At 37.5% G+C, this 19,074-nt stretch overlaps 1 protein-coding gene across 2 annotated transcripts in view; it reads left to right on the top strand.

Moving 5' to 3' along the window:
* EPHA6 (EPH receptor A6) overlaps positions 1 to 19,074 on the top strand; it is a 429,534-nt gene that overhangs the window by 231,647 nt on the left and 178,813 nt on the right. For both annotated transcript variants that reach the window (XM_039335687.1, XM_039335688.1), the window contains exons 4-5: positions 3,513 to 3,668; positions 6,318 to 6,653. In XM_039335687.1, the coding sequence (XP_039191621.1) occupies positions 3,513 to 3,668; positions 6,318 to 6,653 (492 nt within the window). The remainder of the gene's footprint in view (positions 1 to 3,512; positions 3,669 to 6,317; positions 6,654 to 19,074) is intronic.

Here is a 19,074-nt window from a genome sequence, read left to right as displayed (position 1 = left end):
GGTTTTGGGTTGCAGTTTGGGCACTCAGTCTCTAAAAGGTTCGCCATCACTGGTATAAAGTATAGGGTCTCCAGCTTGAGCAGAGGGTTCAACTAGAAGACTGCCAACATCCCTTCCAGTTCTGTTCTGATTGAAGTTATTAAGTTATTGAGTTATGAGGATGACATGCACTTTCTATAACTTGTAATGGTTTAAACACCAAAATAAAACTTTATCACTATGTACTTATTAGGAGAAAGAACCTATTTTGAAGAAAATTGTTTGTGAAAATTATTTTTCTAATAATATATTAGAATAAATATGCACTCAAATCCATTCATATTTTATTACATAATTTAATAAATCAATGGATGTGCAAAGTCATGAACTATTTCTCATCTTGACCCCAAACAAATAATTATAGTTATAAGTCAGGAACCACTTCTTATCTTGACTCATTTTGTGACATCATTAATATTCTAAATTTTCACAAGTTGTTCTGGTATTTGATGGCATGTCATTAAATTTTGGATTTCTATGAAAATTCTCTTGAGGATTTAGTATTGTTTTATGACATTATAAAACATTTCAAATTTTTCACATGAAAGCTGTAATATTTGGCCAATAAATCACTAGAGTAGCTACCTAATGATATTTTTGACAATTTAAACAAATATTTTATTTACTTTACCATGGATGGCTGACTTGGGAGGCTGTTATACATCTAGCTAAGTGGCATTTTGTTGCTGATACTATTGATTTGAGGCAAAATTAAGATTTGGAATAATAAATTTGGAACTAAATTGGACAGTTTAATCAATCCATAATGGATTCATTTCAACTGATTTTAGACATGGTTTCATTAAAAAAAATATTTTGATTGATCTAATGGATGACCATTTCTAAGATAAGGATAAATCTCTGAGATCCTTTTGTGACTTTTCATGTTATTTCTAAACCTATTCTTGATGTGTATTCTTCCTTTCAGATGAAGGGTGTTGTACAGAGATTTTGCTCCAATTTGAAGGATTTATTCCATAAAAGAATGTAAAACTCACTTTTCATGACTGTGATTTAAAATATATGCAAATCTAAGATATTAGTTCCAGATCAGTAACTTATAAATTAAATAAATTAATAATTTGTGCAAAATATGTATTATTTACTTAACTACTTACAAGAATTTTTATATTGCTCAGACTTCAATATACCAATTAACAGAGAAGTAAATGGCATATATTTGTGGTTTTTATCTGGTATTTAAATGCTGTAATTAACTTGGGCAGCTATATACATTTGTTTAATAAATAATTATTTTCATAGATTACAGTCACTAAAATATCATTTAAAGTAGAAATATTGAACAAGCATGTTTATATATTCTCATTTTTTAATTTTAGTTTTGTTTTTTTTTTACTTTTTTAGATTTCTATTTAATATGCTTTTTAAAAAGCAATAGAAAAAAAGACATACCTATCTTCCTACAAAATACTAGCAAAATAACCTATGCTTGGAACAGATAGTATCTATTGGAAGATAAGATTTTAACAGTCTAATATTTGACAATAAAAGGAAGCAAAGGTAGATTATTTGGCACCTTCTTTTTCTTTTGTTGAATTTACATTTGGCAGAAACTCAGCTATATTAAAATATCTATTTATATTCTTTAGACAACAATTTAAATCAATCTTAATCAAGAATGTACATAAATTGTTGGTTTACTTTTCATGTTTAAACAAGCCTACGTGTTCATAAATCTGATTTCACATACAGATGTTGATCAGCTGGTTCAGTGGCAGTATTTTGCAAAAGTTGGATTATATGTAAATTTATAGATGGAGAAGAAAATTAAGAATATATAACCGTAAGACCAAGTATTGTTAGAGTACAGTCTAATCAGTCCCAGGAGTCCAATCATATTCTGACCTCTTGCATAGGCAATGTTTTCCAATATCTGATAGTCCCCTGTGCATAATTTATAATGATTATTATAAATTCCATTAACTTCTACCAGATCTGGATTGCAAAAGTTCAAAGGGGCACAAGATGACAGTAAAGAGATAGAAAAAATTCCTTTGCTAATATTTTACACAGATTTTTGCAGTCGAGACCTGGAAGCTGTAATCCACCTAAAATATATATAAAATTGTAATTCTTATTGCAGCTAAATTGAGATACGAATTGTGATACCAAAAATGCAAACATTGCATAAAATTTCCTAATACACTTAGACAGTTAGTATATTTCAAACTTTGTTATTTGAAAACTAATTATAATAGTAAGATTAATGTTAAAATGCTAGCATGCTAGAAACAGAACACTAGGGTCTAGCATCAAATTTATTTACAAAGATGCCCTTGGGCCCCATGTGGGCGTTATAAGAAAATTAGAATATTAAATAGCAAGTGATCAAAACTTTGATCCCATTTGCACAGGAAAAATATGATAAATTAAGCTCGTAAGAAAATGAGCATTCTGGGAGAAAAGGAAGGAGCAACTTTATCAGCTGCTATTGGTAATTCAGCATTTTGTGATTTGTGTCAAAAGATTTCTAAAATATTTATATAGAGGATTATTCTAACCTATGGTAGAAGTCATTCTGTGAAAGGGATCACAGTATTTTCTCAAAAATTCAAATATTTCTCTAAGCCATAAGGGTACAAAATTGTTAAAGCTGGGAACTTTTTTACAAATAGTATATTTCATATAATGCTTTTCTTCTATCTCCTAGGGATTGTGGAAGAAGTAGGCATCATAATCTCTGTGAATGATTTGTAATTTTTTTTATCTCATTTGGAACCTAATGCAAATTTGTGGCATATTATGATTTAGCAATAGCAATAGCCCTTAGACTTATATACCACTTCACAGTGCTTTATAGCTCTCTCTAAGTGGTATACAGAGTCAGCATATTGCCCCCAACAATCTGGATCCTCATTTTACCAACCTTGAAAGGATGGAAGGCTCAGTCAACCTTTATTTTTTATGAATAATTATACTAGTGATTACCACTCATTTATTTCTGACTGTTAAATATATGGAAAAAAATCTTAGTGTAATGTAAGTCTGATGATTACTCCTATACTATAGATTAGACTATAATATTCTGACCAATGGGAATATAAAACCTATAAAAATATTAATAAATATTAAGTGTACACATATAATAATTACTGGATAATTTGTATTATATATTTGTATTTCCCATGTATCTGCATTGTGCACACTAGGTTACTTACATGAGCTGTGCAATTCCTCTCAGTGCAGTTAGGCCACTGAAGTCCCCATAGAATGAAAAGCAAAGAGACATTCTCACAGATGATCTAATTGTAGGACTGCCTGTAACCTCCCCTTCTTGATTTGAACAGCAGAAGATACAATTTGTACTTACCTATACATTCCAAGGCTGCATTCCATTCCTACGTCACATTACAGTGTAACCATGCTTTTGAAAAAGACAGAGAAATATGTTTTTATATAGGTAGAGGCAATGTAGCATAAATTAAGTATAGCTGCTTTCCTCTTTTTCACAGCTTGCCGGTCAGGATTCTATAAAGCATTTGCTGGAAATATAAAGTGTTCCAAGTGTCCTCCACACAGCCAAACCTTTGTGCAAGCAACATCTGTATGCCAGTGTGAAAAAGGTTACTTCCGAGCTGATAAGGATCCACCAACTATGGCATGTACCCGTAAGTTTAATTGATCCTGGTGTTTAAAATTCTTCACTTATCCCTCCTATTATTTTAAAAGATAAAAACAGCATTTGTTTTTGCTAATCAAAAATGCAAATTATTTTTTCCTTTAGTCCCAAGACACTTATATATTGAAAAAGGATTCCTCAGTCTCATGTATCGTCAAAATAACAGCACACTTTGTTTCACTGCACCAACTCCATTATTAATAGAATAATTACACTTTTAGGAACATTTTTGTGGTAACTAGTGTTTATTTTTTTGTATGTGATTCTGTGTGTATATATGAATTGATTATGTGGCATCAAGTCAGTGTGAATTCAGCAATACATGGATAAACCTTCTCAAGGATCCAGGACTTAAACTTCCTTTCCCTGCACAATCTGGGAGAGTGGATGAATAAGATTATGGCACATCCTTGACAATGTTGCTGTTCTTTCCAAGATATTCATTTGATTCCTTCAATTATACTAAGATTCTTAGATGAGACCAACTTATCTGTCTAGGTATTGGATATCATATACTTTTACTTTAAATGCAATAATAAACATTCACTATGTGTTAGATCTGGAATATAATACATGCATAATTTAAAATCATCCATGTATTTGCTTGCCTAAACAAAATATATAACATAAGGAAATTCCAGAGTGTATTACTCACAGATGTCTGCAAAAAAGGATATGACTGCCAGGTTTTTTCCCCCCAAGGTGACATATAATCTATGTATAATGTATAAATGATAACAAAGCAATCAGGCCACATTCATAAAAATCCCAGTGACACATAATTTAGCAGAATCTGTGGATTATAATTAATTGTCTCTCTTTGTTCCAAGTTCTAAATCTTAGTAAATCATTCACTGCATGTCATTACAGCTTAATATTTGCATGAAATCACAGTTTAGTTGGCATAATTTAATGGCAATTAAAAACCTATTTAATCGTCATGCAAATTGGCATGAGGGCCCTTGAGTATGAAGGGTGTCTATTTCTTAAGAATCTGCACACTGTCATTTATACACTTTTAAACACTCCTACCACAATTGATAACAATTTCCTGTTCACAGCAGTACAAATGGACAATAAATCATATTTTTGTTATAAACGAATTCTAAAATCCTCTGTACATTGATTAACTATGAAAATCATTAGCAAATTGTAATTTTAAAAAAATAACTTGGACATAATTTCTTCAAATGATATTTATACAGAATTAACAAAGATTGTGGTTGCATCATAGTGATTAACAAATTTATTATTTGTTACATTTCCATGGATTACAATTTATTTCATCTATACACTGTATTATATCCTGAATTACAAATAAATATCCATATGCCTTAGTGGAGGTATTAGAGAAATGACACAGAAAATATTGGCAATGCAATCAAATTATTATTAGTGGGCATACAGAATTTTATGGCCAGTTGGTGTAGCCAGTAAAAAGTTTTTTTAAAAAAAATATTGTTTTTGTTAACAATAACTTCAAAATAGTGACAGTATGTCCCCAGAAGCTGACCTCCTTAGGTTTTGAATACTTCTTATCATAAATATCACATTTACCTCAATTTATTATTCTAGAACAAAACAAATAGGATCCATAATAGTTTGAAGCATATTAATGCTACAGTTCCATGATTTTTGAAAACAGATGAGAAATCCACTGATATTTTTATGTTAAGAATTTGATTTTGGTTCTCTTAAATAAATGCAATAATATAAAATGCATATGCCTTTTCTGTGGTGGCTCTGACCTGGTGGAATCAACTTCCCCCGAGATTCGAACTACTCCCACCTTGCCAGCCTTTAAGAAAGCCATTAAAACTCTCCTGATCCAGCAGGTCTGGGGTTGATGTCCCCGGGGGGGCCGGGATACGATTGGGACATGCTGAATGAATGCACTTATTTTATTGTTATATTTATTGTTTTAATTTTGTACGCCGCCCTGAGTCTCTAGGGATTGGGCGGCATATAAATTTTATTAATAAATAAAATAAATAATAAATACTGTAACCCATATTTTTCAATTTGATCCTTTGTTACAGTTCACAAATAAAAATAATCACAGCAAAATGCTCTTTACCTATGAAGAAGATTCATGAAAGTATGAACATATAACATGTGAATAATAAAATGAATTCTTATTTACTTTTTCTGTCATTTTTTTAAAAAATTGTATAATTATGAGTGACAACTGTAAAGTAGTTACAAAAGACTTCAAAACTATCAATCATTTTGTCAAATCTCAGAACAGTCAATCCATATTTTATACCTACTTTATCAGCTGCTAGATTCTGTAAGTCATATCTTGAATGTGTTCTGAATTTGGATACTACTTTTAATCTGATTTTATTCCTAGTTTTATATGTTTGTATTTGCCTAGTTAAATTCTGATGTTGTCCAAATTACTATAGAATATTTTACATATATCATTGTAGGAGCCCAAATGAATGGTTTTTTTCCCCTTTCTATATGATATTTGTGAAGAAATTTAAAAAAGAGTTCTTCACAGCTTTTGTCTCTTTTATTTGCCCTTCAGAATTTGTTTTTGTAAATCAAGGATGGAAAATATGTTCAGTGTGAATGTGTATGTTAATATAAGACAATGACACTTACGCAGATTATTTTCTTTTTCCTTTTGTAGGACCACCTTCTGCTCCAAGGAATGTCATCTTTAACATAAATGAAACAGCTCTTATGTTGGAATGGAGTACACCAAGTGACACAGGAGGGAGAAAAGACCTTACCTATAATGTCATTTGTAAAAAATGTGGATCTGATACCAGGCGGTGTGAGATTTGTGGAGGAGGAATCCGATTTGTTCCAAGACATAGTGGGCTTATAAATTCTTCAGTGACTGTGCTTGATTTTGTGTCCCATGTGAACTACACTTTTGAAATAGAAGCCATGAATGGTGTTTCTGAATTAAGCTTTTCACCAAAGCAGTTCACAGCCATCACAATTACCACAGATCAAAATGGTGAGTTTCTTCTTATTTGTGTATCAGAGCTTATAAAATGCAATATGGCTAATAATATATTTTGTGAATTGTTATTAATAAATATGAAGAAAGTGTACTTGTACTATTTTGGATTATTTATATTTCCATAGTCCTATTTTGGGGGAAATGATTGCAGGATACATAATAAGATTTCAAAAACAATTTATCACAACAAGCCTAACTTACCTTTATTCAAATAATGTTGACTGATGTGGTTTATTTTTCCTTGGGCAAGTCTATTTTTAACATTTCATCATGTATATAATCCAAGGAATTTTTCTAATCTATTTACTATCATAATATTAATTTGTGACTTTTAATTTAAGAGTCAACTATCAAAACTATGAGGTAAAGAAACTCTTCCTTATGTGTGCAAAACTACATTTCAGTTATTTAACACATTATTTCATGTTTCATTAATTTAATTTCACAAAAATTACCACTGTAGCTGGTTTGTTAAATCCAAATCTAACATTCTTTTTAAGTAGACCACAATACATTTTCACAATGTTGTATTAATAAACATCAAATTAATGAATTGTTGGGGTTTTTTGAAAACACTGTCAAATATGAATTTAGAGATATTGCCTAGTTGGTCAAGCAATCTTCAATATGTGCATGAAAATACAAAATCTCCAATTATTTATCTGATTTAATAGCAAGGACCTTCATGAAGTCACAAAATTCAAGTGATCATATGATTGAAACCCTGCTTTTTTATATGTGCATACATGTGATATACTTTATAGAAAAAGATAGCAGGACTTTTCTCATGTAATTTTTGTTGCAATATTAACTTATTTTTACTACATTTATGTACACCCATTTTGGACAATAACATGTGTCACAAATATTACTACATGTACATGGGAAAGAGGACTCTAGTTTTAAGAAGAATAACAATGAGATTTCCTTAATCTATATTTTGATGAATTTTAATATTTTACTCTGGATTTTACCATCCATGAATCATTTTAAGTTTTGGTCAGCTTGATTTTTTAACTGAAGCTTTTTGTTTTATTATTAAGGGCTTAAGTTGCCTTTTTTGGATAAGGGCAGGATATAAATCAGTTAGACAAAGGAATAATCTGAGGATTCACACATTGTTAAATAATGCCTGTTATTAAAAATGCATGTTAAACAATGCCTGAATTGAAGTTTAGCATTAAGCTGCTTTAATCCATTTATTTATCATAATGCATTTATATCTAATATAAAATGTATTTATATCCAAAATATTATGTTTTCTTAGGGTATCATATACTTTTTATTAGAATAATTGCAGATGATTAGCATTATTAGAAATAAATGCTACAAATAAAATAATGAAGTATATAATTATTCAGTTAGTACTAATAACTGAACAGCGCTTTTTTACTGTTGCACTGAATTTGTAGTCCAATGTTAAGTATTCAGTTGAATTATATACAAAGTAGAAATAACCAGTTTAATTCAAACATTTTCTGTAATTATATGCAGTAATTGATAATAAGAGAAGCAATTGAGCAATTAAAGAAATGCTTAAAATATTAAATTCCTAGATTATTTTTTCTGTTTGCACAAAAATACTAAAAGTTAACGTTATATAGTGTGTTTTTATTTAAGTTTTACAGTTGAGATATTGAGCTGTCAATATCTGTGATATAAAAATATCAGTGCAGGAGATGGCTATACTTACATCTAGTGCAGGGTCCCTAACCCTCAGTCCATGGACTGGTACCGGGTCGCAGCATGCCAGCAACCAGTCTGCACAAACAAGCAAAGCCCCATCTGCGAGATGCAGGCAGCACACAAAACCACGCACTCTCCAGTCCATGGAAAAACCTTTCTCCACGGAACCAGTCCCTGGTACCCAAAAGGTTGGGGACCTCTGATCTAGTGTGTTAGCTGAAGGAAACAAAAAAATTGACAAAGAGAAAATAACCAAATCAAGCCCCTAAACAGTTTGAAAGGGAGACAATGAACTTGAAGATGGGGCTGAATTTTCTGCTACCTGAATCTTGTGGTAATCACAGGATACCGTAAGCCTTGAAAGCAGCCTTCGCTAATGTTAAGCTTTTCAACAATTTTTAGCTAAACTCTTGAAGTCTTTGATGGTTGTATGAAGGCTGATGAAGAACTTTTTTATATGAATAGTGAGCCTAGTTAGTCCCATTTTAAATAATCCCAGAAACAAATGCAACATTGGTATCAAAGATGTGCCTATAATCTTATTCTTGGACTCCAATCCAGACTCTTCAAGACTGTGCAGGGAAAGAGAAAGGGGAAAAAAATTGATCTTCCACACATTGCAGTTTAAGTCCTGAATCAAAGCTTTTAGGTAAAGAGATCAGAAGCTCCTGCTGCGGTGAAGGTAAAAAAGAACAGCATTGTTGTGTCCTGAGCCTGCAAAGGGACGTTGCAATGGTCCCGGGCAGTTGCAAGCTGCCCGGGACCAGACTGAGTGGCGCCAGCTTCGTGCGCATGCACGAGGCGCGGAAGCGCGCCAGAATGTTACCTTTTTGCCCGGGGATTCTATTAAAAGGAGACAGAGAGGCCTGCGAGCCTCAGAGCTGTGACGGAGAGAGAACTACTGAAATAAAAGGCTGTTGGAATTACAGAATGTGCTCTATTCATTTGCCGTTGACTCGAGGACTCAACAAGCATCAAGATAGAACGATTTATACAATCATTTATCTCTTTTTCCTAAGATTCATAACTGGCCCTTAGCTTTTCATTATATATCTCCACATAATTAATGCTGAAATAATAGTATGCTGTTTCAAAAGTAATTAAAACAAAGTTTGAATTGTTTTAGTAATCCTGGAGCCACTGTTCTAGTCCTTGAAATATTCCAAGGCTATTAATCTATTTTACAGCTGATTCTTTACCTATTTCCAGATTTCTTGGGGCAAAAATATACCTATTGCATTGTCATTATTAAAACCATGTTAATGAACAGCTGGCACTTATGGACTGTTGCATTTTGTGCATCATTTTTTTAAACAAACCAGAAATAGACATTCATTAAAAATGGATATTTATATAATTATAAATTATCAAGGACTTTACATTTATATAATTTAAAACTTTTAAATATATAGTTTTCTCTTTTGTAGATCCATACTGTTGAGTCCGTGGCGGGAAAACAGACACGAGAAGCAGCTGGAGTTCTCAGTTTCATTTATTCAGCGTTCAGCTTACAGGAAGATGGCTTCAGCCTCGCCCAAACGCCTCGCAGCCTCTTATATAGGCAACTCCCGGGTAAATGGGTTACTTTTCCCGCGCCAGCACCCGCGCATGCGCACGGCGCTGGCGACAGCCTGTCTGGTCCCGGGCAGCTTTGCACCTGCCCGGGACTGCCTGCAAACGCCCGAGCCGTTTGCAAAGGCTCGGGACATAACACCCCTTTCCCCCGGGCTAAAACTACTACCAACATACAACATTTATTTTATATGACATTTTGCTCCCCAATGTTCCCACTGTTTACTGGCTTTTGCTTTGCCAGCAATGTTATGTAGTCTTCTAGGTACTTGGGAGATTTCTTTGCTCTCTGTGACCTTCTTAGCTCTGGATTACTGGCATAAGTCCCCTGACTGGAGGGAGGCGTGAGCCTGTTCTCTCTATTGTGCCCTGGTGTCTTCCAAGGACTGTGCCCCGATGCCTGGCCTGCTTGCTTGCCCACCGGGCTCGTCAGGCCAGGGCTTCTGTTACTTTGTGACCTGGTTGACCTACCTAGCTGTAGACCCTCAGGCCCCTTGAAGTGATAGCCGCTGCTGGGCGTCTCTGTAGAACCTCCTAGGTCAGTCCAAGACCTGTCAGGAGGCTGTCCATTCCCTGAACCCCATTCTGTGTTCGGGCTCGTGTGGGTTTCTGTACTTTCCCAAAACTCAGGTGTTCCCTGATTTGTGCTAGGGTTGTTGTAGTCGGGACTTGGTTCCTCGACTAACTCTGTGTATGTTTGACCCCCTGTAGGATTTGGGGTAAGGTCAGGCCAACCTTGGGAATTGTGTGCCAGCTCTCTTGCGGGGAATGATTTGTTGGGATGCCCCCGGGTATCCTCCGTTGCTGGAGTGCTGTGTGATGTGTGTGGAAAGTGAGTATGCCCCCGGGGTGACTCCCTGGCTGGAGTAGGCGTGAGTGCCTGTTGTGTGGGTAAGCTCCATGACTTTCTTTTCGGAGCAATTGCAGAACCTTGGGACGAGCCGTTTGTGGCTCCCTCAGTGGAGATGGGCAGTAGCTCTTGCCCTTCCCTTTGCTCCAAAGGGTCCCCCTCCCCCCCTGGAAAAGACCCAGGAGTCTCAGCAGAAAAGTCTCGCCTAGAGCGAAGTTGGTCGATGTGCCGACGCAGGACACGACCGTTGTCCAGGGCAACCTCGTAGGAGAGAGGACCTGTGATCCTGGACACAGAAGCGGGGACCCATGTATGACCAGGCCCGTAATTGCGAGCCCAAACCGGGGCACCCACAAGTAGTTGTCTAGGTGCCCTAGGATGTGAGGTAGATGAAGGCAGTCTGTCCGGATGCAACCGGTCAAGTCTAGTAGTAAGTTGGCGCCCCCAACGAAGTTCAGCTGGACTTCTCCCTGTAGAAGTGGACGGTGTGGTGCGATAAGAAAGGAGAAAGTCAGCCAACCTGTGATGCCAGTCCCCGTAGGTGAGTCTCTTCAAGGCGTCCTTTGCGATGCGCACCATGCGTTCAGCCATACCGTTGGTGGACGGGTGAAAAGGTGCAGATGTGGCATGACGAATCAGGTTTGCCTGTAAGAAAGCTTGGAATTCGGAGGAGGTGAATTGAGGGCCGTTGTCGGACACAATGACATCTGGCAGCCCGTGTGCAGCAAAAATCCCCCTCAGTACCTGAATAGTCTTTGCAGTGGTGGTGGATGAGACAGGCACAACCTCAAGCCATTTTGAATGGCTGTCAACAAGGACCAAGAAGAACTGGCCCTGAAAGGGCCCAGCGTAGTCAATGTGCACCCTAGACCATGGGGACTGTGTTTCCTCCCATCTATGCACAGGAGCTTGGGGCATCTCTGGGCGAGATCGTTGGCACAGGTGGCATGCGTGTACCGTAGCCTCAATACCTTTATCTAAACCAGGCCACCACAAGTGGCTTCGTGCAAGAGCCTTCATACGAACAATGCCAGGATGACCCAAGTGGAGGGATTCTAAGACCCTAGTCCTCATTGAGGTGGGAATGACAACTCTGTTTCCCCAAAGCAGACAACCCTGAGAAAGGGACAGTTCGTTCCTTTTGGACCAGAAACTCTGAAACTCAGGACTAGGGCAGTGCTCAGGCCACCCGGACAGGACCCAGGAGCGGACACGTGAAAGTGTGTGATCTGTACCTGTTTCAGCGGTAACATCCCTGGCACTAAGAGGGAGCTCGGGCAAGGCTTGGATTGATAGAATGTTGACAGCTGGCGCGGGGTCAGCTTCTACTACTGGCAGAGGCAATCTACTGAGGCCATCAGCATGGCCCATTTCTTTCCCAGGCTTGTGGAGTAATGAAAAATCATATGCAGACAAGAAAATAGACCACCTAAGCATTCTAGGGGAAATGATGTGGGGAGTCTGCTTACGTGTGGTAAACAGTCCCAGCAGAGGCTTATGGTCAGTGAAGACCGTGAAATGCCTGCCATATAGAAAATCGTGGAATTTTTTAATTCCAGCAACAACAGCCAGAGCCTCCCTGTCTATCTGAGCGTAGTTGCGCTCGGCAGAAGACAGTGTTCTGGAGTAGTATGCAATAGGAACCTGAGTTCCATCAGACCTGAGGTGACTCAGGACAGCTCCAACCCCGTAGGGGGATGCATCACAAGCGATGCACACAGGGAGAGACTCGTTGAAATGTGCAAGAACACTGTTAGAAGTGAGCAAGGCCTTGACTTCTTTAAAGCAAGCCTCATGTGCTTGTGACCACAGCCACACAGCTTGTTTGTCTAGTAGCCTGTGAAGAGGCTCAGCTACACTAGCTTTATGTGGAAGAAAAGAATTGTAGAAATTCAGGAGGCCTAGGAAGGCCTGAAGTTCGGCCTTAGACTTTGGCCTGGGTGCATCTAAAATAGCAGTTAGTTTGGATTCAGCAGGATGAATCCCAGCAGCATCAATTTTGAATCCCAGAAATTCAGTAGAAGGCACCCCAATCTTGCATTTGTCTTTTCTGAGCTTGAGGCCTGATTTCCTGAATCTTAACAGGACAGCCCTAAGCCTTTCAGCTAGAATGTGTGTGGAGTCTCCTGCAATCAAGACATCGTCAAAGTAGGGGCAGACCCCTGGTATACCTCGTAGTGTGTTTTCCATTACGCTTTGGAAAATCCCAGGAGCGACATTTACTCCAAACTGTAGCCTTTTTACTTTAAAGGCTCCCCTGTGGGTCACAATGGTCTGAGCTATGGCAGCATCATCATCAACAGGCAGCTGTTGATATGCTTGAGCTAGGTCAAGCTTTGCAAAAACACGCCCCCCCTTGAGAGAGGCCAGGATGTGACTGACCACAGGAACAGGATAGGCATGTTGCTGCAATGCCTTATTGAGTGTGCATTTGTAATCAGCACAAATGCGAATGTCCCCATTTGCCTTTAGAGGCGTGACAATGGGGGTCTCCCACGGGCTGGAATCAACAGGTTCTAGGATTCCCTGTTGGATTAGTTTGTCTAGTTCAGTGTCAATCTTACTTTTTAAAGCAAAAGGGACCCTTCTTGCTTTAATCCTAATGGGAGTGACAGTGGGGTCTAGCTTTAAGGACACAGGTGGTCCTTTGAATGTGCCCAGCTGGGGGCTGAAAACATCTGCAAATTCTTTGCAGACTTCCTGTAGGTCGAGTGTTTGTAAGCTGTTGAGTCCTGTGACGTGTATCCCCAGGGCCTCAAACCAATCGAGTCCTATGAGACTCGTTCGTTCACCCCCTACTACTAATAAGTCTAGTGGACCTTCAAAACTCTTGTATTGCACGTTAAGGGTGGCCTCCCCCTTAACACACACTCTTGAGTTCTGAAAATCTGTTAATACAATATCAGAAGGCCTTAACTTGGCCTTAGACCCACTCTGGAACAAATCTTCCTAAATGTATGCAATGAAATGATGGAAAGGGCAGACCCTGTGTCTAGTTCCATAGATAATGGAACCCCTTGTAGCTTCACGTTGAGTGACAGCTTTTTCTTCATGGGCTTGTGTGTGCCTGTTCTACAGATGCTTCTTCGCGAAGCGCAAAAACCTACCCTATTCTGGCTGGGGAATCTGGTACCCTTCAGGCGTTCTTCTTGGGGTTGTGCCTTTCGTCGGCCCAGGCACACAGCTGCAATGTGCCCTTGTTTACCGCATGCCGGCAGGTAGCGGAGCGGAACTTGCAGTCGGTTCTCCTGTGGCGACCTCCACAGCCGATGCACTTGAGCGGAGCCGAAGAGCTTCCCTTCTGGTTCTCTTCCTTCGCGGGGTGTAGACGGTCGACTTCCTCGTCCGGATCCTCCTCGGAGTTTCGTCGGACGTCTTCCTGGTGCACGGACGCACCCTCTGCACTGTTTCTGATCGGCCGCATGTTTTTGACGGCGCCGCCTGCTGCTTCTTCTGCGGTGACTTCCCTTAAGGCGTCTTGGAAGGATAATTCTTCCTTTGCGAAAAGTCTCTGTTGTAGCTCGCGATGCCTTAACCCGCACACGAATCGGTCCCTCAGTCGTTCCTCGAGGTCCTTGAACTCGCAGGGCTTGGCGGCCTTCCGTAACGCGGCGATGTATTCCTTGGCTGACTCACCGGACCGTTGATCCCTTTGTTCGAAGGTGTGGCGCCATGAGATAACGGACACCTTGGGGTGGAAGTGCTCCTTCAGCAGCTTCTTCAGGTCTGCGTAGCTTACAGACTCTACTGGGACAGGTGCTGCAAGGTTTTCTGCGATTTCGAAGGCGTCTTGGCCGCAAACGCAAAGCAGGGTGGCCGCCTTCAAGCTATCTTCCCTCACTTGGTTTGCCTTGAAGTAGTTCTCCATTCTGGATACGTAGGACTCCCACCGCTCTGGATGTGAGACGTCGAATTCTGAAAGCCTTCCGATTTTCGCCATCTTCGGATCTTCAGGAGACGGGTCTATCAGCCAGCCTACCCCCGAATGCGCACCGGATTGGCGGGCAGCTGCCGAGTCGACGCCGTTCCTCTTCCGCCGCTCAGGACTCCTTGGGTAAGCTTACACTTCTTCCTTTCCAGGTAGTGCAAGGCATCCCATCCTCGTCGCCAGTGTTGAGTCCGTGGCGGGAAAACAGACACGAGAAGCAGCTGGAGTTCTCAGTTTCATTTATTCAGCGTTCAGCTTACAGGAAGATGGCTTCAGCCTCGCCCAAACGCCTCGCAGCCTCTTATATAGGCAACTCCCGGGTAAATGGGTTACTTTTCCCGCGCCAGCACCCGCGCATGCGCACGGCGCTGGCGACAGCCTGTCTGGTCCCGGGCAGCTTTGCACCTGCCCGGGACTGCCTGCAAACGCCCGAGCCGTTTGCAAAGGCTCGGGACATAACACATACAATTTGTAAACATAAAAAATGGTATTACTTTCTCTAAAAATCTTTTATGTAAGGTTACTATTTTATCACTGCATCCTTCAGTGTATTACTGAATCCTTCCTATAAAACTTTCTGAATATGCTCAAGGACACTGGTTCATTCTATAATAAATTATTCTCTATTCTATGAACCTTTTTCAGTATAAGAACTATAAGGTAATAATTATTGTACAGATGCAGGTAATGTACATACTTAGGTTTTTATCTATCATAGATTAACAAAATAGATGTTTCTTTTTTAAAAATACACTAAGTACCCATGTTGATAATAGCAACAGCACTTAAACGTACAGTATATATCATCTCATAGTGCTTTACACCAGCAGCAGGGAGGGAGGGAATGAGTTTGCATGCTCAATCTAATCTAATCCCATGCATGCACAAATCACTTGTACAGCCCGGTTCTTAACAGATCATGGCCCAGTAGCAGGCTGTGGCCTGGGGGTTTGGAACCTCTGATTTACAGCACTTTCTAAGCAGTTTACAGACTCAGTATATTGCCCCCAACAATCTGAAGGATGGAAGTCTGAGTCAACCTTGAGCCAGTCAGGATCGAACTCCTGGCTGTGAGCATAGTAAAGCCTGAAATACTGCATTCTAATCACTGCACCACCATGGCTCTTATAATCCAACATGACTGTATAAAAAAAACAGACAGTAAAAGAAGCATATCTTTTATTTTCTGATACATTTAAAAAAATATCTTTAATACCATGTCTGACGCTATACATTTATCCAAAAGCCATTCGTCTCAACCTGAAACATCTGAAACATTTTTCAGAAATGTTTTTCAGAAACAGCAAAAAACATTTTTCAGAAACAGCAAAAAAAAAACAGTGACAAGATTTCAGATGTATATACAAGCATTACCATCATCTAAGTTACTTTGTATGTTTACTAATCACTTTCTCTTCCTGACCTAACAATTTCTATTACATATTTTTCTATTCTTTTCTTCTGTTGAAAGCTATAAATTTTAAAACAAATTAATCTGTTCACTATCTAATATTTTAAAATAATAAGTTCCGACTTGTAAAGTTGTCTGTTGAATGCTGTAGATTTTTCATATCACATACAAACTGGTACAAACCAATTAGAATTGTTTTTGTTATTTTATTGTCTATTGGTTGCTCTATGGTGTGACTTGTTATATGGTTTAATGTCTTTTTTTATAATTGCATTTAGCTTTGCTTCTCCCTTTTGTTTATGTAATATCTTTCTAAAGCTCCTTCAACTGAATTTATTCCAGAGCAGTTGAAGTATATCACCTATTGCAAAGAAAACATGATTATTTTAAAAATCCCACCTCAAAATAAAAACTTGAATGGCACTATTTCTAAATCATGACAACATATTCATGCTTGACATGTAGCCAGAGATGGCATTAGCATTCTCCCTGAGTGAACACTAACATAATGTTTTTTAAGGACTATTATATTTAAACAGACCAAAATTGTAATTAAGACCCAAGTAAACATGAGCTTTTGTGCTAGAATGGTAAACAGATATTTGTTTAAATTGGGTTAACTCCGGAAAAGTAGCACTATTCACAAAATAGAATTGTGAAAATTTGACTGCTCTGGTTCCTGCTGAAAAAAACTTCAATAGAATTGAAGTACCGTATATTTTGAGCAGTAATACATTAGAGCAGACATGTCAAACTCGCAATGTCCTGTGACGTCGCGCGATGTATCAGAGCTTTTTCCCCATTGCCAGTAATGGGGTGGACGTGGTTTTGTCATGACTTGTCTGGCCCACGGGCTGGCAGTTTGACACCCCTGCATTAGAGAATAGTGGATTCAGCTTTAGAATTGTGAACTGTTACTATCATTAAATGTCAGCAGAAATAATTAGGTTAATTAAGTGACTGTTAATTGTATGATTGATTATAAATAAACAGGTTTATTGGAAATGGATCCTAGTTTTTGTTTTGTTCTTTTAAAGACAGTATTAAGCAATGTATACTGCTCAAAAAAATAAAGGTAACACAAACGTATAGGACCCTATACATTTGTGTTCGCTTTATTTTTTTAAGCAGTATATTTTATCCTGTGTGGGATAAGAAGCAATCCTACTTAAAAAAGAAAAGAAAGGGGGTTAAGGAAAAAACATTCTCTTCAAACCAATTTAATAAAAGGATATTTGGGGTCAAAATAAAGTCTTCTTCCTTCCCAGTCCCACCTAAAAATTGTGACTGATACAATCATAGCTGACAATGAAAATAGCAGATATACACTAACAGTTACGAACCGAGGATCACAATATAAAAAGGTACTTGAAGATACAGTGTGTTAAGCACATGTTACCATTAAATATTTTGTGCTGTCTAGACTGAGTCACATGATTTTTACAAGCAATTATTTATCCAAGATTTGCCTTTCATTGCAGTTACCAAATTAAGGGATTTTTAAGCTATTCAGAAATCTGAAATGTGATTCCAAGCAAAACTGGCAAACAATGGAGCCAATTTCTAATTTGGCACATTCAGAAAGAAAGAGATTTTATTTTTTGCATCCACGTTAGTCAACAAAAAAATTGGAATGGTTCAGATGACTGAATATTAGCACTGTTCACATTTTTCAAAATCAGATTGTTTCTTTAACATTAATTAACGCTGATGTTGTCCAACTGAAGATAAATAAAAGGCTTAAAATTGTTTAAAATAGTATTTCAGCATTATTTGGGCTCGGAGAACTTTTCCTTAACTTTTTCATGAATAGTTTGAAGCACTGTTTCTCTTTGATTTGTATTTTTGAAATCTTCCTTTAAGTTAAATTCCTTATGACTTCATATTTACATCTAGGCATTTATATAAACCCAAATTATGTCACTATTATATAAGTGATCATATATTAATAATTTGCCTTTCACAAGAGGAATGTAATACAGTATGTAGCTGAACTGGTATCATTATAGATCCTGCTATCTACATGCATAAAAGTACATCTCTTTTAAAATTATTATCTCCAAGAAAAAAAGCTGCAAAGCATTACCTACAGTATGTGCAGATTTGGGTTGCAGTACTTTCTTCTGTTCACTGATGGTCTTGCTGAAGTAGTATAAACTAATTCCAACATTTGATTATTTAATTGCACCTGTATATTGCTATTCACAGAAACAATAAGGCAGTAACCATGGTGTTAAACAATAAATAGAAAGCATTGATAAAAAATAATCTATTTAAAGCATTAACTATGATATGTAGTTCATATCATATCTGCTAGAGAGGATCAACCATTTTCCTTCCAAGCTATAGTTAGAATTCTAAAATGTATTTGATAGAAAATATCATTTATTATTACGATCAAATAATAAATGATCAAAAGAAAAATCTACTACTAACCAGTTCTATGTGATTGCACAAAATGTAGCATATTGTGTTCAAGTACTATTGTCTTTTTAACTGCAGAAGTAGAACGAATATAAGCAACCTGTTATTCTAACTGTCAGAAGATAATTCTTAGATAATCCATTTTATTTTTATATATCGCTATGATTTATGGCAGTATAAATCTATCAAGTATCACTTTCTAATACTGTATTCCTTCTTAGGGGAGATGGGATTTTATTATGTTAGTTATTTGTGAACACCAGACTAAAACTATCCAAATAAAGTTCTAGTGAAATTAGGTGTCATTCTGAAATTAATTTAATGATACAATTATCAGTATTTTTTAACAAAAATGCACCCATTTATTATCCATTTTTTAAAAATATATATTTTGTTTGATCCTTCTGAAAACAATTCTGAGATAAAGGAAGTTGATTATTATCATGAATAATGAATCTGGAAAAACTCTTTGAAAATTTTTGAATTGCACTCAGACTAGTTAGTGATAATGGCCATGAGTTTTTTCAACAATAGTAATTCATGA

Source organism: Crotalus tigris, unplaced genomic scaffold (assembly GCF_016545835.1).
Source record: "Crotalus tigris isolate CLP2741 ecotype Arizona unplaced genomic scaffold, ASM1654583v1 scf7180000017646.2482762, whole genome shotgun sequence".
NCBI classification, from domain to species: Eukaryota; Metazoa; Chordata; class Lepidosauria; order Squamata; family Viperidae; genus Crotalus; species Crotalus tigris.
The sequence above is the reverse complement of the archived record's forward strand: the minus strand, read 5'-3'. Positions and strand labels throughout refer to the sequence as shown.